This window comes from Solanum tuberosum, unplaced genomic scaffold (genome assembly GCF_000226075.1).
Source record: "Solanum tuberosum cultivar DM 1-3 516 R44 unplaced genomic scaffold, SolTub_3.0 scf00147, whole genome shotgun sequence".
Taxonomy (NCBI): Eukaryota; Viridiplantae; Streptophyta; class Magnoliopsida; order Solanales; family Solanaceae; genus Solanum; species Solanum tuberosum.
Genome location: NW_006239070.1, coordinates 771,710 through 793,636, shown reverse-complemented (window position 1 = coordinate 793,636; position 21,927 = coordinate 771,710). Strand labels below are relative to the sequence as shown.

The 21,927-nt window shown below is 31.3% G+C and overlaps 1 protein-coding gene and 1 pseudogene across 3 annotated transcripts; both read left to right on the top strand.

Moving 5' to 3' along the window:
- Window positions 1-3,180: 3,180 nt before the first annotated feature.
- LOC102582092 (auxin response factor 9-like) lies at window positions 3,181-8,939 on the top strand. Of its 3 annotated transcripts, none has more exons than XM_006352179.2 (14): window positions 3,181-3,682; window positions 3,799-3,908; window positions 4,903-4,998; window positions 5,263-5,319; window positions 5,430-5,582; window positions 5,684-5,768; window positions 5,890-5,980; window positions 6,074-6,238; window positions 6,568-6,681; window positions 6,812-6,884; window positions 6,974-7,127; window positions 7,231-7,811; window positions 7,924-8,111; window positions 8,385-8,939. In XM_006352179.2, the coding sequence occupies exons 1-14, from the start codon at window positions 3,616-3,618 to the stop codon at window positions 8,500-8,502; spliced, it is 2,052 nt and encodes a 683-aa protein (XP_006352241.1). In that variant the 5' UTR covers window positions 3,181-3,615; the 3' UTR covers window positions 8,503-8,939. The 3 variants fall into 3 exon arrangements, with proteins under 3 accessions (XP_006352241.1, XP_006352240.1, XP_015166335.1); XM_006352178.2 differs by having other exon boundaries at window positions 3,793-3,908; XM_015310849.1 differs by lacking the exon at window positions 8,385-8,939 and having other exon boundaries at window positions 3,793-3,908; window positions 7,902-7,990.
- A 1,956-nt stretch (window positions 8,940-10,895) lies between these two features.
- Window positions 10,896-18,416, top strand: LOC102581767 (cellulose synthase-like protein G3; annotated as a pseudogene).
- The last annotated feature ends 3,511 nt before the right edge of the window (window positions 18,417-21,927 follow it).

The window sequence follows — 21,927 nt, the reverse complement described above, 5'->3', positions numbered from 1 at the left end:
GAACGAAAATATATGTATTTATACAATTTTCTCTCGCTTTATACAAACACAAACGCACTTTATACACTTGCGTTTGTATAAAAAAAGAGAGAGGCGAGGGAGAGAACGAGAGTGGCGAGCGAGATTCACCAGGAGTGAGGTGAAATAGCAACAGTTTGCTATGAGGTACAATTAAATCAAACTATATTTATAGCATTTAATTTGAATTAATAGTTTGCTATTATATACAATTTTCCCTTTTAATTGGATGCTTATTTATTATAATTTAATGTAATAGGGAAGTGTAAAGATCTTATGCAGAAGTGTTTTTTTTAGGTCAAGGTGTGATCTAACAATTGATAAATTAATTAACAATCAGAATTCAAATTCTAGCAGAAACATCTTTTTAATATGTTAAAATTATTGGACAAAAAATCATTATCCGATATTTGGGGTTAATGAAAGGTACTTATTAATAAGTATATAACAAAATAACCGAGGTATGCACAAAATTATGACGCTCATAATAGAGGACTAGTCAAGGAAAATAACTAATAAGTTTTTAAAGAAGAGGTACATATCACACCTTAAATAAATTCTATATCGGAATAAGAGAGACAAGTGAAAATTTTATAGGACATGACATAAATTTATATGTGCACACACTTTTGGGCTCAATAATGACGTAGAATTAGAGACAAATCCATAAGGCCCGTTATATTGAGTCCAATTGAATAATACGTATCATGAATTTGGATCGTGACATAATTGTATTGAAACAATGAGCACTATTGTTACAAAAAAAAAGATAGATGGGAGGGATAAGACATTCTGATTGTGTGAGACTTCTTTTTGTCTCACAAATAGGTGGATCCAAATTTTATTTGTTCGAGTCCATATATTTTGGATCTCATTAACTTGTTATATAAAACGAAGTTTCACACAATTATTATTACAGTTATGCGAGATATGAAATAATTTTTTCTCGAAGAAATAAAATTTCATAAATAATATTTCAAGTTTATTGTTTCTTTCCACCCATCAAATGCCCCTTAACTCTCATTCCTTGACCATCTCATCCCTTGCCACTTCTTAGCCCACTCCCACTCCTCATTCCGCACTTCATTGATTCATATAATATTTTGTCAGATTATATATAAATATTTTTAAAATAATATTTTTAATCTACTTACAAACTCATTGAACACTAAAAAATAATTAAGAAATCAGTCCATTTTACTTCCTACTCCCACTCTAGATCCTCATCTAACTTGTAAAACAAATTAAAGAAAAAGATACCCCAACTAATAATGTTGGTCAAGAGAAAGATGCATATGCCATAAGTAATAAAGTAGCATGAAACTGTCCTGTTATTTGTTAACATACTATAATTAACTCTATTTTTTTGTACTAAAAGTTTAATTTTTGCAACAAAAAGAAACACCACTAAATAAATATAGTATTAAACATTGAAGCCATGGTTTATACGTCATGCCTTGTGTCATCATCTTCTATTTAAAATTCTAAAATTCATTGCTAGTTAATAAGTGGCAAGCTAGCAAGCTAGCCTATATCAAAGTGGAGGATCTAGAACAGGTTCCGCAGATTTAACTGAATCTATTATTTTCGACTTAAATTATCTGTGAAATAATGAAAACTTAATATATACAATCGAACAATAATAATATACTTAATATGATTTCACAAGTAAAATTTAGAAAAAGTAAAATGTATGTAATTTGTAGTACTCCTACTATCATGTAAAGAATAAAAATATTATTTCTGATAGACTTTCGACTTTGATCCAATCCTAGGATATATAATGTATGCCACTCAATTATTATATTTTCCTTAATTTCCAATAATCATCATTTGCTTATGTAGAAGCAATATTAAGAGGGTTAAATGAATGTCCACTTGACTAGTAAATATTCCTATTTGCCCATGATTGTCTTCACATCAATATATTACATACTCAATACAAATTGAAATACAGGTGTGAGGTGTCAATCTGTAAAGTTTGGTATAATAATACAAACTACTAATATTTTTATTATATGAAACAAAGAGGAGCAAACAGTACACACGAATGCATTCAAACGTAATTCTATTGGTTTGTTTTTCTTTATCCATTTTCTCTAATGAAAATAAATACCTGAACAAAAGTTAAAGTATTCACTTAAACTATTTTGTTTTTCATCGAACACTTAACATATGTTCATTATGTCACTGTTTAACTTGACATACTCATTACGAAAATAATTATTGATATAGATATTTATCAAACTATCCCAATAAAATGATATTTTAGTATTAGGTCTTATAAAATGAGTTGTTGAATAAGTATTTAATGGTGAATGTGAAGTATGGAAAAAAAAATACTACTGTAATTATTTTTTCTTGAAATACAAATAAGAATTAAAATCTATTTTAGAAATAACTGACAAGTAAGAGTGAACGGATGAAGTAATAAAATGTTCTTATTCAAATATTTTTAATTCAAAGTTTTTGAAATTATTCTCTATCGTTTATCACATAGATAAGTTAACAACTTAAAATATAACACCTCGTTGTGTTATGAACATTCATCTTAACAAGCTATAAAACTTTAGAATATGTTTTAATTGATGTTGGTGCATATAATTAAATGAGATGTTATATTTTATTATGTAATTTATTTATGTCATGACACTTGAGAATGCATGCATATATTTTTTCTAAAATATGAGCCGAAGGTGTCTAACATGAGCATTTTATTATATGTTCAGATGTTTAAATCGAAACAAATTATTATAATATGAATATCTAAATAAAATTTACTTGTAAGTTTAAGTAGAAGTCGTTGGATTCACCCTATTTTTGTATCAAAATTAATAGATATAATACATAAACGTAAACTTATATATAACTCTTTAACCCTCTAATTTTTTTGTGCGCATAAACAGACACTTTAACTTATATATAACTCTGAATATGTAACATCTTGAGTGGCGTCTTATACAACAATTTGCATAAAATCAATTGTATTGTGTCAAGTAGAATTTGTATATCTACTTATATAGTTATATAAATGCTATCCAATGACGAGTTAAAAGAAGTATTTATATATTATATCAAATTGACAAAATTACCCTCACACGCTTTTCGAAGCACTTATATAGTAACTTTAAACCAAAACACATGTTTTAATTATACACTGTATATCTACTTCTCAGAAACAGCAAGAAAAAGCTCTGTTTTGAACGGCCCGTTAATATCACCGATCACCGGCAGCTTCCGTTACCGCCGGCGGAATTAGAAAAGTTTTCAGCTTGAACTCCTCCGTTTTAAAGGGTGTCCAAATATGCAATTATTATTTTTTCTTTTTAACTCTATTTATTATTACTAAGAAATTTATTCCTGTGTAAATGCAAGATTTAGAGTTCCTAATTCTAAAATTGTATCTAATTTTCATTTGTGACAAAGATACAAACTTTTAGTCATAATTTTTTTAGATTTTTTTTCATTATATATAGTTCAAGAACATCTATTGCCAAAAAAATTGATACCCATGTAGAGAAATGAAGTTAATTTAGCCTACAAAAAGTTAAGGAATTTTTGAGCCATTGTAGATTTCTGATTCAGAATTCCATTTTAATGGAGAATAAAGGGTATTTTATTTCAAACCAGCAGCATCAGCAACACAATTTCTCAGCTGCTGAAGGTTTGATTTTTATTTATTTTTTAAATTTTTTTGGGGTATTATTAAAGAATTCAATTTATTTTTTATTTTTTTGTAAAAATGTTTACTTTTGAATTTGTTTTTGGAAAAAGTTTCAGGTGAAAATGAATTGTACCAAGAGTTATGGAGATTGTGTGCAGGTCCATTAGTTGATGTTCCAAAAAATGAAGAAAGGGTTTACTATTTCCCACAAGGTCACATGGAACAAGTATGTTTTTTTTTCTTCTTTTTGTTTCAAGTTTGGCTTTATATCAGTAGAGGAAGTTAGGAGGGTTGTGGTGGAGTGATATGTACTCTTTCGGATTTAACTAGAGGTCTCGTATTCACCTCTGTTGAATACGGAGTCCTCTTTGTTAAGGAGTGATTTAAGGTACTTTCCAGTGTGAATGCGGATTTAGTGGTCCCAATGCAGGTAGTGTAGGTATAAATTTGTTTCAGTTTTGGTTTGAATCAGAGGTGGAACTAACAATGGTGGTGTGGTAAGTACACATTTCATCCTTAACAACAAGAAGTCTCGTGTTTGAGCTCTGTTGGGCATGGAGTTGCCTTTGTTAGTGAGCACTTTACTGGACTTTCAAGTGTGAATGCGGATTAAGTGGTCCCAATGTGGGTATTAGAGGTATTAATTTGGTTTTGAATCAGAGGCAGAAGCAACAAGGTTTGTAGTGGAGTGGTACGTACTCCTTTTGTACTTAACCAAAGGTCTCGTGATGGAGCTCTACTTGGTATGAAATCGCCTTTGTTATGGAGTGCTTACTAGATTGTTCGGTTGGAAATTTGGATTTAGTGGGGCCCCAACAAGCGGATGTGGTGCATAAGTTATAGGCTGATCTAAACCAGCAATTTTTGTTCAGAACCCTGTATATGTGTAAAAGATTCACCAAATAAGTACAAATAATAGATTTCCAACTCAACGAATTGCACGGGCAATGGTAGATTTCATCTTGAGCAATTTTTAATTATTAATAGGTGGCATTTTTTTGGTCATATAAAATAAACCGAAATTTTTAATAGGGAAAACGGTTTCCATTAGCCAACAATGGCAACTCTGGGCCATTTGGCTACCAGCATAGTTACGAACGAGACACTTTTGAAACGGAGGATAAAGTTGCTCTATATCAAATGCATTATGAGAATACGTGTCCCTTTGCCATATTCGTTGTTGTTGTTTGTTTCTGAGTTTGATTTTGTGGTATGGATAGTTGGAGGCATCAACAAATCAGGAGCTGAATCAGAGAATACCATTGTTCAATCTGCAACCAAAGATCCTTTGTCGCGTTCTTCACATTCAACTTCTGGTAATTAGCTGTACTTTCACCGTTTTCTTGTTTTAGTTAAACAGTAATGTTTCTATGTATTAGGTTCATGCATATATAAACTACTAAAAAAAAACAAGAATTAGCAACAAACAAATTTTGTAGTTGAACTACAATCAAATAATTTTGTTAGCTACGAGCTATTTAGACGTAGATTAGCGACGAAGTTCGTATAGCTAATTCTAGGTTATTTCTGAAGAAAAAAGAAGTTATAATGAGGACTTTCTCATTGAAAATTCGTTGTAGGCTGAGCAAGATACTGATGAGGTTTATGCGAAGATTGCTTTGTTGCCCGAAGCAGATGTAAGAACTTAAAGAACCTACTTTCTTGCTTGTATGAAACTCTGTTGTGTTCACTTGGTCTTTTATGTTCTGTTGGCCAATTTTCCTATAATTGCTTTCATCCAATTTAGCAAGTTGAGCCGACTAGTCCTGATCCGTCCCTGCCCGAGCCTCCGAGGCCCAAAGTTCATTTCTTCTGCAAGGTTCTAACTGCATCTGATACGAGCACTCACGGTGGATTTTCCATTCTCAGGAAACATGCTAATGAATGCCTACCTCCCCTGGTAATATATTTGATCCTTTGTTGTTACATTCTATAGTCTGTCCATTTTGAGAAAATGATGCATTACCTGTCGATTTTGTGATGCTATATTTTTTAATGCAGGACATGAACCAAACGACTCCAGCACAGGAATTGGTCGCCAAGGACCTTCATGGCTTCGAGTGGCACTTTAAACATATATTTAGAGGTAATTATTTGACAACTCGTAGTGTCCAATTTGGTTTGACAACAACAAAAAGATGATAGCGATGACACTTTATCAATTTGTTATATGGCCCAAGTGCTCACTCTTGATTCTTGACTAACAGGCCAACCCCGGAGGCATTTACTTACCACAGGGTGGAGTACCTTTGTTTCCTCGAAGAGATTAGTTACGGGGGATTCTTTTGTATTCTTGAGGTTTATATCTGGTGCTTATTTGTCTATTGCGCTTTAAATCTATCATATTCATCACTATTTATTCATTATGTTGTGCAAATATGTCGTGTTTAGGAGGGACAAAGGTGAAGTCCGAATAGGAATTAGACGACTTGCTCGCCAACCGAGCTCAATGCCACAATCAGTGATTTCAAATCAGAGCATGCACCTAGGAGTGTTAGCTACTGCATCTCATGCTGTGACGACCCAGACTATGTTTGTTGTTTATTACAAACCGAGGTTTCTCTTATGCATCTCTTTTCTTAAAAGATTGAACTTTAGATGTCAAGGGGAGCCTTGGCGCAACTGGTAAAATTGTTACCATGTGACCAAGAGGTCATGGATTCAAGCTGTGGAAACAACCTCTTGCAGAAATGCAGGGTAAGGCTGCATACAATAGACTCTTGTGGTCCGGCACTTCCCTGGACCTCTCGCATAGCGGGAGCTTAATGCACCGGGCTGCCCTTATTATGTCCTTTCAGCAATGTTGAAATTAGTTTGTTTTTTTTTGGGTGAGAATATGCTAAATGTTGCCTATGTTCTCAATATTGTGTGTGGAAAATCTTCAGAACAAGTCAGTTTATCGTAGGCCTAAACAAATATCTTGAGGCTGTTAAGCATCGGTATTCAGTTGGCATGAGATTCAAGATGAATTTTGAAGGGGAAGAGATTCCTGAGAAAAGGTGGTAAAACATCAACTTTATTGAAGCTCGAATTAACGAGATGTTTCTCTACCGTATAAAGTTTCTCAATATACTGCATTTCTGATCTCTATTTTCTTTTTTCTTCGGTTGTTCCTTCGTAATTTCCCAGATTTACAGGTACCATAGTAGGAGTTGAAGATAGTTCCTCACAGTGGAAAGATTCAAAATGGCGATCATTGAAGGTGGATATAATTTGGTTGTTGTCGACATTGAATGAATCAATACATTTGGATTGATGTAAAATTTCATTATTTTTCTTCCATCTTTCCAGGTTCAATGGGATGAGCCTGCATCTGTTTCAAGACCTGACAGAGTTTCTCCTTGGGACATCGAACCATTTGTGGCGTCAGTCGCTACTCCTCTCGTTCCACCAATGGGGGTGAAGAATAAAAGGCATCGAGCACATAACGAACCCAAAACTTCAGGTGGAAACAAGCATATTCATATTCCATGGCATGTTTTTTTAGTCATCCTATTTAGTTTTCTATTTTCATTTTCTTGATTATTATTCCGTTATTTTCCTGCTAGAACCTGTCCCTGCAGCTGCACTAGCCGCTTGGATTCCTTCAACGCAATTTAACCCCGTTATTGAAGGACAAAGTAGTGATAATCCATTTTCTTTGCATACTTCACAAACACATTCAACTACCAACAGTACTTTTAAGGTTCATGAAGATGGAATTTGGTCAGCTTCTAAAGTAAGTGCTTCTTTGAATATGCTTTTGGATGAGACAGAAGGCAGTAAAAGTGCTTCACCTCGGCCTGCTTTTCCAAGCTTTGCGTCCTCACAATTCGGAAAGCAGAACGATCTCCTGCTTCCTTGCCTAGACGATGAGAGAAAACGTGATACAATTACATCCTGTAGATTGTTTGGTATTGACTTGAAATCCCCCTCATTTGGTTCTGTTAATGAGAATCCGCCTCTAGAACCAGCCAACAATTCCGATGGCTCTGCTGAAGGGTGCTCTGGAAACACGACTTCTGCTGGTGATTCAGAAGACAACTCTGGCCTTTCAAGAGATTCCGAAGATCAGAAGCAAGAGCAGCTGAATCTGCCACCAAAGGAGGTTCACATCAAGCAGATTTCTTCCACCAGAACTCGCACCAAGGTATGAAAACCAAAACGAGAAAGTAAATTGTGTTTTTCCATGTTCGTTACTACTCCAAAGACGTCAATAGAAATAAAAATACTTTTTTAGCTTACATGAATTCCTTGAGAAGGTTCAAATGCAAGGCGTAGCTGTGGGACGTGCTGTGGATTTAACAAAACTGAGTGGATACGATGAGCTCCTAAAGGAACTCGAAGAGATGTTCGATATCCAGGAAGAGCTCCACACACGAAATAAATGGGAGATCGTTTTTACAGACGATGAAGGTGATATGATGCTTATGGGCGATTATCCTTGGCCGTAAGTGTTTCTTTCTCCATTTACAACTTAAAATTAAAAGTATGTAGCTCATATGCGAATCCAGGATTTGAGGTTTATGAGTTCCTACAACGACCTCAAGTTAATATATAAAAATAACTGGGTTCCTACAACGACCTCAAGTTAATTTCTTAATACGTATAATACATGTGATCCATAAACTCATAAGCTAGCTCTGCCCGTGAATTATAATATAGCTACATGTAAGATCTCTCATACTTTGCATATCATAATATGGTGCTCAATTATTCACAGAGAGTTCTGCAACATCGCGAAGAGGATCTTCATTTGTTCTAGTCAAGACATGAAAAGTTTCAGTGCAAGAACCAAATCGCCGTCTTGTTTAGAAAGTGAAACAACTACTTCAACATGAAAACCGCTCATAAGCTACACTACTTACATCTGTCAGGAGCGAAGACTCCATTTCGTCCTTGATCGTGTTTTCCCAATTGTGACCTTCATTTCTTAAAAAGTTTCGGCCTTGTTGACTGCCAACAGGTATCTGCAATCTTCAATAATAACGCTTAGATTATGAGACTCTATGTCGTCTTGTTGAATAAGCTTGACAACAAGCAAATAGTTGAATCTTTTTTCATCATTTAGTGGAGTTAGTATTAGAAGCTTGTGTATATGTAATTTAATGATTCTGGTGGAGGTTTGGTTGTTGTATCTCTGTAGTTGTACTTACTCAAGTGGGGTTGTTGCAACAGGAAAAACTTACTTACATCTAGTGTTTATGTAAAATCAATAAGTATATGAGGCGTATATTCTATATATACGCGTTTATCGCTTAAATTTGTTTGATTTAAATGCATTCTCACCTCATTTTGTCACTTAACAATTGCATATTCATATGGTTTGGTTGGGTTTTAAAGGTATGAATAGGAAATGAAGAGTTGTGACTTTGCCGAAGGGTTGTGACCTCAATGAAAAGTTGTGTCTTTTCTAAAGGGTTGTGCCTTTTTCAAAGGGTTATGACCTTTCTTAAAGGTAGTCCTTTTTTCAAAAACTTGTGATCTTTTACCATTTGTTGGCTATAAATAGAAAGTTTTTCTCTCATTTTTCAGCATTGAATTCTTCCCTTCTTCTGCATACATTTCTTACAAACAAAATCGATCGTGTATGTGATTCGTTGCTATCTTTTTGAGTTCGTTGAAATTATCGAAGTTTGAGGTGCCACTATTTCTTTAATGGTTAATCCATTTTATCTTGGGAGGAATTAATCTATAACCTCGGGTACTTGAGGGGATTAAATTTCTTAAGGATACATAGTGGGTTCTATGAACTCGGATAGTTCCTTTCTTTTTCTTTTCATATTTTTATTAAACATTGTATGCGGATGAATATTTAACATATTTTCATCTTTATCATTCTTCCGAGTTTACCATGATACAATACTTATTATTTTAGGGGTCGTTTGGTAGAGTGTATAAAAATAATGCTCAATAGAGTGTATTAGTAATGTTTGTATTAGTTATACTTGCATTAGTTATGCATAAATTATTTCTTATGCATTGTTTGGTTTGTTGTATTAAAAATAGTATGCAATTGTATAAAAATATTTATTTACAAAAGTATCCTTCACAATTATAGTGGAAAAGATGTAAAAGTGCTTTTGAGGGGTAATTGAGTCTTTAACCATGATAATACATGTATTAATTAAATCCTTTGCATTGCTAATACCTAGAAATCTGATATTAGTAATACACTCCTCAATACACAATAGAGTGTATATCATTAGTTATACATAGCATGAAAAAATACACCAAATAAGGGATTACTACTAATACATATAGTTAATGCATACATTATTTTTGCTAATACATTCTACCAAACGATTTAAGTTTTATGCAACGATAGGGCATAATATAAACACCATCAAGTCATTTAAAAGGTAATTGTAACTAATAACACAAATCGTTTAATTAATAATATTGATTTGTTTTGCTTAGAATAAATGGGAGTAGGAATTATTAGTAACATGCTATATATATATATATATGCTATTTCTGGTTAAAAGCCAAGAACGTATATGTATAATTGGTCTGAGAGATTTTGTCATCCATGGTGAAATATATAGAGTACGAAAAAATTGACTTAATGTAGATGATAATGTGAATTTACGAGGATACAAGATTAGATAAGATTATTGGTCAGTATATCAACCAAAAAAAAATTAAAAATAAAATAATATATATATATATATAAACAGCATACATTAAGAGTAAAATAGAAAAAAATAACTTGAGATGATTTAATCATATAGTGTGAACTCATGCATGACTATCACTTGCACCAGTCTTGAAGTCATGCATGATTTAATTCTGGCCGTTACGTTGCCTATTACATCACAAAAATTATTTTATTATTTTACATGAGTTTTCATTTGTTTTACTTATTTGGTGACTCGAATTTCTAATTTTCAGGACAGAAATAAAGCTAAGTATGATCCGAACAAATCCATCTTATTTAATCTATGAGAACTCACATCGTGAACTTCAAATTATTTTATCAGATGCATAATTATTACTGTTATTATGATATACATAACATTATAACTTTTTGATGAAGACGGTTCAACTGATCATTAATGGTATCTCCAAGCCTCTACCTACTACTTATGACTTAATTATGAGTACTATTTTTCGTAAGAGCTCCTATAAATAGTAGGACTTCTCAAACTCATATTACATCGATCTAAATTAATTTATCGATCTTCTTTGAACATTCCTATCTAAAATCATATAAAGTATAGCACCACAACAAATGGAAACTGCCGCTGCCGCCGCCACCGCGACTACCGTTAATGGTCCTTATAACTCCTTCAAAATCATGCATAAACGTATGTACCTCAACCGTGCATTTGCTCTTATTTACATCTTTGCCATTTTGGCTCTCTTTTATCACCATATAATAAAAATATTTAATTATCATTCCATGTTAATTACCATAATTACCCTCTTCATGTTAATTTCTGACATAATCTTAGCTTTTATGTGGTTCACTTCTCAGTCTTTCCGCACGCGCCCTATAGCGAGTGAACAATTCCCCGAAATGCTCGAAAAATTTGAGGATGATTTCCCCGTGCTTGATGTTTTTATATGTACGGCGGATCCGTACAGGGAGCCACCAGGTAATTTAGCCAACACGATTCTGTCCGTGTTGGCGTATGATTACCCGACAGAGAAGCTCTCGATTTACGTGTCGGATGATGGTGAATCGGAGCTTACTCTGTTCGCTCTCGCGGAGGCCGCGAGATTTGGTGTACACTGGTTGCCGTTTTGCAGGGAAAATGGAGTAGTGGAAAGGTGTCCAGATGCATATTTCAGTTCTGATAATTATGCAGAAAATTCCCAATTGCATAAAATTAAGGTATTTTATAATTGTTGCGTTTCAATTTGTTTATCATAATTTGACTTGCGGCAAAGTTCAGAAAAGCAACGAAGACTTTTAAAATTTGTAACTTTAAATATGTTACCCCTATAACATTGTTCGATCATAAAAAGGCTAAGGCACAAGTACCTCTAGACTAGATCGAAATTCCATAGATGCACTTTATGCAAACACATGCATGTTTTTGTAATTTTGAATATATTTTTGGATTATGTGGCATCCAAACATCTTCCACGCGTCTCAACTGCATGGAGTCATGGAGTGTGCCATGTAAGTCAAAAGGTGTATAAAATTATTTAAAAAAATGAGTTCGGGATAATAGAACCTTAATTTAATTAAGATGTATTTCTGAAATTTCGATTATAGTCTAGGAGTACTTGTGCCTTATCTCATTATTAAATATATGAAACTTATGATCTTAAAATATCATAAGTAAAATTTATGAGAAGATAAAAAAAAACATAAATCAATTATATATCATTCTTTCTGAAACAAATTAATCTAACCGGAGCACGTAATATTCCACCTTTCCTTTCCCCTAATAGTAAAAAAAGTATATGTAGAAGTAGTTTGTTTGGTTCATTCATTACTTGCCATACATAAGCAATAATTGAACTTTAAATAATATCTTTTTTTTAATATTGATATGATAGTATATAATATATTTTTTACATTATTAATATATATTAATTGAACTTAAAATAATATATATGAGCAATAATTATTTTTGTATATATCCATGTGACCATGCAGTTGATGTATGAAATCATGATTACTAGAATAAATAATGTGGTGGAGAGAGGAAAAGTAAACGAAGAGCATATTAGCAATGAGGATGAGCAAGAAGCTTATAGCAAATATTCATCTGATGGATTTACTCCCCATCATCATCCCTCTATTATTCAGGTTTGTGTATTTTTTAATCGAGAGTTTATTGAAAATAATTTTCTATTTATGTATAAGATAGCTAGGAATAAGATCGATCTGTGTATATCTTATTTTTTTCGGACCTCACTTTATAAAATCATAAATAATATGTTGTTGTTGTCGTTGAGGACAAAACTAAAGTTTTAATAATGGGTTCGACAAAGTTTAATATTTTTGGCCAAAATTCTATAAGTGAGTTATCAATTGCTTAATATACATATGTATACATAACTTATGCATAACAATAAGTTATAATTTTTAGAATTTAGAACTCATAAATTAATCAAACTTTTGAATTCATATTTGATTTGTGGTAGCTATATATAGTAGATGAAGTCACTATTTTATAATGAGTTTAGGTTTTATACACTCACATATAAGAAGATCTAATTTGTACAATGTATTAAACTTATAAGCATTGGCATGTAAAAAGTGTCTATGTATTTTGGTCAATTTCAAGCTACAACGCTGAACTCGTGATTTGTAATTTACGGTTTCTGAATTATACTTTCTTTTGGTTTACTTGATTCTAGATAGATTATAATCTATACGTATGATATGAATTTTAGTTAAAAACATAAAGTTTGAATAAAAAATATTAAATTTTGTTGAACTCGTATAACTTTAAGGTTGGCTCCAATCCTATTTGGTTGTTTATGAGTCCTAGTGGCGGCTCAACCTAATCAGTGATTTAAAGCTAAAAAAAAATCGGAGGTCTAATTTTTAATTTTTAATTTTATTTCTGAGATTCAATTTTTTTTCTTTCTTTTTAATAAAAAAAATATTATTTTTTCTATGTTCTTAAACTAAAGATTTATATATATATATATACCAAAATATTTTTTAATCTTATGGTCTTAAACATATCATATGGAAGTTAAATTAAAAAATTGACCCAAAAAAAGAAACATTCTATAATGTTTCAAAAAAAACTAAAAAGACAAATAAATTTTAAAATATAGTATTTTTTTTGGTTAAAAAGGCTTATAATAATTTTAGTAAAAATTATACGAGTCTCATAGTGTAAGGAGCAAATTACATCATATCCCTACTCCTTTCCAATTTACAAAAATTTCCTAAAATTGTTGTCATCCGGATACATCACGTTTGATACATTATACAACTAGTTTATTGGGATTAAAAAGGAAATTAAATATAAAATTAAATGTCATTTTTCCAAATCATGCAAATCAAATTGATGTCAATCTCTCCCAAATAACAACTCCAAACAATTCAAATTTCAATTTTTCTTCTCTAAAATCTCTCCCAAATCGTAACAGATTAAAAAAAAAAGACGACAATTATATATAGTTATGTATCATATATAAAAAAACTATGAATATGATATACACTGATTTAGTTTTAAAACAGTGTTGCACATACATCACAACATCTAATACATAACTATGCTATATACATAACAAAATTATGTGGCTTATACATAACTATGAATATGATACAAACTGATTTTGTTATAAAATATTAGTGTTTATGTATCAACAATAATATACGATAGTGTCTACATATACATAGCATTCTAGTTGAATAAGACTGGGTGTATGTATCTGGTAGTAAAAGACAACGAATTTTGTAATAGTTGTGTATCCAATACATAACTATGAACGTGATACATGCTAATGTGTGTTTCAATAAATTAGGGTTATGTATAAAAACTAAAATTTGAAAACGTACGATATATTGTACATGATAAAATTGGAATGTATCATAAAGTTGAAACGAATGAATTATACATTTAAAATCAACTAAATACATTAAAAGATCTGCTGAAAGCAATAAAAAAATCAATAATTTGATCTGCTAAAGGCAGAAAAAAAAGATGATGAAGAAATCGTTACACACTTTCTCCTTTGCTCTTATCAACTCTTGTAGTTTTTTTTTCACTTTCAACATGTCACCCATGGATCTCGACCCAAAGTCATTACCGAAATCAACCAATAACTTTTGATAAAATTGTAATGTATCATAACGTTGACACGAAGACATTATACATTAATTTAAGATACAAAAACAACTAGATACATTAAAAATTGAACCCATATGTACCAGAAAAAGGTAATCAATAAAAAATAAAAAAAAGTCAACAATTTGATCTACTAAAAGCAAAAAAAATAATGAAGAAATGTTTCTACAACTTCTATTTTGCTCTGTATCAACTCCCATAATTTATTTATTTTCACTTTCAACAGTGGCGTCACCCATGAATCTCGATTCAAAGCCCTTATCGGAGCCCCAACAACTCGACCTCCCCCCCCCTCCCTTTTTGGCATTTTTTTCGACAATCGATTTTGAAGTTGAAGATGCATCCTTCTTCGACTAAATTCAAATTTTGTAGATGAAAAGGCTAAAAAAAATTGATGCATGGAGAAGTGGAAAGAAAAATATGGATGAAGAAGAACTACCTCTTCAATAACTTGCAGCGATAAATCGAAAAGAGAAAAAAATTGAAATTAAAAAATAGAGTGATAAAGATAATTGGTGATACCATGAAGTGATTTTAGGCGTGAAAAAAAAGAAGAAAAAAATAGGGTGATGTGTAGTTTTGTAATTTTTTGAAATGATAGAGAATAATAAAAAATAGGGTACAAAGGATGTGTAGTTAGATAATTTATTCATAATTTTATTATTACAAAAAAATTGGGCCCTTCGAATTTGAAGGCTTAAAACGTATACCTCCTTTTAAAAGGCATAGAGTCGCCACTGATGAGGTCAGGTATATTACACATATATAATATAACTTGGTAGTGAATAGTGATTGTATATAATCCTTTCGTAATATAACTCACTCTCCTTTTTACCCAAAATTCTTCAAGCAGGTTTTATTGGCAAACAACAAAGACAAAGACATTACAAATGTTTTTATGCCAAATCTTGTCTATATTTCCAGGCAGAAAAGCAAAACTTCCCCTCACCATTTCAAAGCAGGGGCACTTAATGTTCTGGTAAGCCAGTATCTTAAAATTTGAGGTGGGCCCGATTTTCAGTCTCTGTAATTGAAAAATAGTCGTAGTCCTAAAGTTTTGAATTCCACAAAATGAAACTCAAAGATAATGTCACGTAGTTTCACTTGTGTAATTTGAAATTTCATAACACTGACTATTTTTCAAGAATATGAACTGAAAAATGATCGGTGGACGCTATTTAATTTCTACTAATATTTGACATTTGTTGCCTTTAACATACACATACAATTGTGAGGTGCTAGAATTTTCTCATTTAAAGATAAACTAAGAAGTTTAAAGTTAAATTATTTTAAGATATAGTTATTCCAATTTGATGATTAATAAGGAAATAATGTCGCACAAACTGATACGATGAGACTATTTTTTTTTCTTTTTTTCCCCTTGTTAAATGAATTTATGCTCAATATGAATACTTATTGAAAATTGATTTAAATTATTTTTTGTTATTATTTTAATTTTTGAAGCTTCGAGTATCGGGTATCATGACAAATGGGCCTATAATCTTGACATTGGACTGTGACATGTACTCCAATGATCCATCAACTCCTAAACGGGCTTTATATTACTTCTTGGACCAATCTATCTGGCCCAATTTAGCATTTGTTCAATCACCGCAGCGATTTCATGGTCTTAATTGGGCCGATATCTATGCAAGTGAGTTTAAAGCTCTGGCCCATGCGAATCCAATGGGCATGGATGGGCTTTGTGGCCCAAATTATATGGGTACCGGGTGCTTTTTCAAACGCCGGGCTTTCTTTGGTGGGCCGTCATCGTTCGAGCAACAAGAAATGATTCAAGATCATGTTGTGAACAAGCCCATTGAGGCCCAAACTATTCTAGAGCAAGCTCACCAAATGGCAAGTGTCAACTATGAGAACCAAACTAATTGGGGTTCTCAAGGTATGTTGTACAAGTCTTAGTTCTTTTTCTCTTTCATCATAAGGTGAGTTTAGAATTTGAACTATATAAGTTCGAGTTCAGAATTCTACTACAACTCATGATTTATTAGATTCAAAATTTAGTTATTTGTATTGGTTGTATACAGGATCTGAATAAAAAATATGAGTTTGAATGAATCCATACCTTATCCTCTACGCCGCCCCTAGTTGAAAAAGGTGTCGCTAAGTGGTTAGGGGGTAAATTTTAGAAATAGCCACCTACATACTCAATTATTGAAATATAGCCATTGTCCTAGAGTTTTGACATTGCACAAGTGAAACTCTGGACAATTATTGTTTTTAAAAAAATCGGGATTCTACATATTGGTAGCTTTGAGTTAAATTCAAACGTTTGAGGTGATAATATTTACAGAATGTTGAATATCTTCACTCTCAATAGTTACATACAAGTCTATAAAATATAGAAAGGCAAAATGCCTATGACGTGTATGTGTTGGATGAACCAAATCCAGTCGAAAAAGTGGTCATTGAACACTATTTACAATGGCTAGGAGGAGGCCAATAGTCAAATATGACCTAACCTCATAGTATCGTAGTTTGAATTATGACCTCTTGACTATTCCACGATCACAACGAAACAAGTCTTTACACTTCTTAGCATAGCAAAAAACACAAAAAAAATTGTTGTGGACAATACTAACAACCAAAAGATATGCAGATGGGCTTTAGATATGGATCATTGGTGGAGGACATTTACACTGGTTATCAACTTCATTGTGAAGGTTGGAAATCAATATTTTGCAACCCTAAAAGGCCAGCATTTTTAGGACATGTACCTCTATCACTCAATGAGGTGCTAATTCAAATGAAGAGATGGGCTGTGGGCCTCCTTGAAGTGGCTTTATAAAAAAACAGCCCAATTACATTTGGTATGGGGCATTTGGGCCCAATAATGGCCCAATGTTACATTCACTATACATTTTGGCCCATTCACTCCATACCCATTACTATCTATGCTTTGCTTCCTCAACTCACTCTTCTAAGTGGAGTTCCCATTTTCCCAAAGGTATCTCTTGATATGTCTACTCTGTTTTTTTTTTGGAGATATCATTTTTGGTATAAATTTGATATTTGACTAGATAAATTTAACTTTTAATAAATTAAAATGTGTGTTTTAGTCTCATTAGTATGTTGCATTTAGACTCTTTTTAGAACTATATTACCATCAAACGTGAAATAATAATACAGGTGGCTTAACATAATGTACGAGTAATTGCATATTGAAACGGATAATAATTATGATAAATTTGTGAACAAAAGTGTACATTTCAATTAATTGAAGGTTAAATGTGTTTAATCAGATATCAGAAGGAATAAAATAAGAATTTACCAATCACTCAAGGACCAAAAGTGCTATTAATGCTTCTTCTTTTTATACTAATCATGATATTAGATCTTCATAAGAACTATTATAAGTGTTGTAAAATATGATTTCATTAGCTCACATTTTTGTATAATATTGTTTTCAGATCTCTAGTCCATGGTCTTTGTTGCATATTTTTCTATTTCTTGGAGCATACATGCAAGATTATTGCTTAAATTTTGCATCAACGTCACAAGGATCGTTACGAAGGTGGTGGAGTGACCAAAGAATGTGGATTATAAGGGGGTTATCATCCTTTCCTGTTGGAATTATCGAGTACTTAATGAAACGTATGGGTATAGTCACTCAGAAATTCAACGTAACAAGCAAAGTAGTCGATCATGATCAAGTTACAAGATACAATCGAGGAATTATCGAGTTTGGAGTTGCTTCCCCTATGTTTGTGCCTTTAGTAACAACATCAATGGTCAATTTAATGGCATTAGTCAAAGCATTGGTGAGTTATTACAAAGGGGAAAACTTTGATGGATTATTTCTCAACACTCTTATTGCTTGTTTTGGAGTAGTAAATTGTTTGCCAATATATGAAGCTATGGTTTTAAGAGTTGATAAAGGAAGAATGCCCACCAAAATTACTATCATCTCTACATTTTTAGCTTTGTGTCTTTACATAATTTGTTTATTTCTTGTGGGACATATGTAACATTATATTATGCTCAAGTCTTTTTACTATAGTTTTTTTTACCTATGTTTAGTGTTTGTAACATCAATAAAATGGACTAGTTTTTACCAAATAAATTCAATGTTACATGGTCTAATTCTAATAATAGGAATTAGCGATGGATAACTTTTGTCTCTAAACAACAATGAACTAGCTAGTTAGCGAAGATTTTTTTTAGCTAACGTCTATCTCAAGGAGCGTGCAATAACACAATCAATAGGTGAACCTTTCCTCGCACTTTAAAGAGAAGGGTATTGATAATATATATTTAATTTCATTGTTAAATATTTACTCTCTATCTGACTTGAAAAGATGGTTCGTAAGCTCTCCCTCTTGAAAACTAGCTAATCAAAGGGGGGGGGGGGACATTTTTTCCATTTTACTTTTTTGAAAGCTACTTCCATATCCCCCAAAATTTAAAACTATCCATGTAAGGGTATATTATATAGTTCCATATTTGCACATCCCCTATTATTAATGCTTTTCTATTAATGGTTTTTTTAATTAATATAGATAATGCTAGCATATCTCAATACTTTAATGTTTCACTAGATTGAGAAAATTTATCTACCTTAGCTAGTTCTCACTCCACATGAACCTATACTACAATTTTTTTAGTGGAAACTAAAGATCACCAATTATATATACACATTTGGTTGACTATTGAAATATATTGCTAAAAAAAATATATTGCTAAAAAGATTATTATAATTTATACTGTTCGTTTCAATTTATGTGTCACCGTTTGACCAGGTAGAAAATTTAAGAAAGAAAGAAAAATAGACTTTATTTTTTATTTTTGTGGTTTAAAAAAAGGACAAATTACTTAACTACACTCCTTTACTTACCTTAATATCCATTTATCCCTACTTATTTCAAAATTTCAAAATCCCTTATTTACTTATGTCTCCCGCTATGTGGAATGTATCAAACGCTATGTATCCCGTGCACAATGCTATGTATCCCGCATGTATCCCGTGCACAACGCTATGTATCCCGCTATGTGGAATGTATCAAACCTAATGTATCCCGTGCACAACGCTATGTATCCCGCAACCATCATTTTTAAGGGATTTTTGGTAAATAGAAAACTAGAAGGGATAGGATGTTATTTAGTACTTATAATATGTGGTTCCTATAATTTATACTTAAAAAAAACCTTAATTAGATATTTGTTTTGACCGTAAATTATTTCATTAAGGGTTAAAGAATTTTTTTAAAATTAAGTTATTTCTAATTAGAGAAAAATAACATTCATTCCGAAGTAGTCTAAGAAAGAAAAACATGTCATATAAATTTGAACGAGTAAGTATTATTTTTCTTTATAGTGTTCTACTGATGTGGTATACCACTAATTAACCCTTAGATTATCCATAATCAACTACCAACTGGTTTAATTTTTACATGTATTTTATTATATGTAATTGATGGATCTTGTTTTTAAAGTTGAAGATCACACGATGATCTCATCAATAGCTTACGTAGCCAAAAGATATATATATATATATATATATATATATATATGCAGTAATTTTAATTACACTAAACATTGAAAACCCAACTACATCATAATCTTAATTAAGAGACATTGAGATCATCTTTTGAAATTTTATTTTGATATTCAAAGTGGTGATGTATATAATTAAAGAAGATATCTATTTAAAGTAGTTAATTTATTTATGTAATATGCATTTGAGAATACGTCAATTTTATTTTTTTTTAAAAATGAATAGAAAATGTTCAATAGAAAACACTTTATTGTATAATCCGTATACAAATAATTAATTGAAACAAATTATAATTCGAGTGTTTAAGTGAAATTTAATATTTTCAAGTTCAAGGAACTGTATATATGTATTAAGCCAACATAAAATGATCCATATTTATACATCAAATATTCTTAGCAAGTATTGTGCCTTTTTTTTTTTTTTGAAAAAAATGCTGTGCAATTTTTTATACTTCAATTAATAATAATTTGCTTTCTTCATAGGGAAGTTAGGATATTTTTTCTTTAATTTCTCAAAGTTGATGGTTGCCAATTTGATCACCATCACTTATTCTTTTGTGGTAACATATTCCTAATCTCCTTAAGGTGGACCAAGCTATTTTTTTACATTAAAAAATGTCCTTAAATGTGATGGCCATATGTGTAAATATTTATGCTAAAATCATCCAAGAACATGTTTGATTTTATTACAAAAATTGGAGTCAAATATTTTAAAATATTCTTGAATATAAGAATATGATTTACTTTTTTTGGTGGTTTCTAAATTTTTATTCTTAGAAATTATAGATGTGAGAAGTCAACTCTCGGAGGATCAGTTGATGTTAAATAATTATTTTATCGTATGTTTACGTTGATTCAATAAATTTAATTTTAATTAACCAAAATTTAAATAAGAATATGTCTTATATTTATTGGCGGAATATAAATATTTGATGCGAGTAAATTTTATCGAGTTAAATTTTAAGACATATATATTTAGTGGTCCCTTGTGTTTTAGACAATATCACCTTTGAGAAAAGAAATAGAAAAGGACAACATATGCATTCAGTAAATGCTTTTTATTTTTTTCTAAAATACATAAAACTTCTTGGATATTAAGGATGTATTATACTTTCTTTTTTCTTTGTAATAATCTTTTTTTAAAAGAAAAATAAAAAAATTCAAAAGAATATGCTTCTTTATTCATTCACTAACAAATAGAATAAAGATACGTAAATGTGTCTTTTAAGTTGATCTCAACTGACATCTATGCCATTTACTTTAGATGTGCATAAGTAGATATTTATGTATTATGCCCAAATAAAAAAGTCACAAATTTTATGTACACACGTATAACCTATAGGAAATTGTTCATTTTAAGAGATCTCATGTATTGGTCTTTGAAAAAAGATGAATAGACATCGAGCAGAGTTAGAAATCGACATATGAATTCAACCAAATTCAGTAGTCTTATTAGTTTAAAATGTAAATTTTATATTAATTATAAAAGAACATTCAATGTGTACACAAGTTAAATTCAGAATATTATAATCTACATTTTTAAGTACACATAATAATTATCTAATGGTTAGGAAGATAATGGTGGCAATGATAGATGATTAAGACAAAGGCTAATTAGTTGGAAAGGACTAAGCAACTAAATGCCAAACAAAAAGGGAGCATATTTTATAATAATATGGAACCAATTGTGCCAGATTTTATGGGTGATCAAACTCTAAAATATAATGTTAGTTCTATATGAAAATAGTTAAGAGCCTGCTTAACATTATTGTTGGAAGCTCAAAAATATTTATTTTTTTAAAAATTAGATATTTGGCAAATCTGTAAAACTGCTTTTAAATGGAAGCAGAAGCAATTTTTCTGCTGTTGGGAAGAAGCTAAAAATTTCCGCTTCTTAAAAAATGCAGAAACAGAAGCAAAAAATTATTTTTTTCAAGTCTAAAATATCCCTTTCATATATATATATATATATATATATATATATAT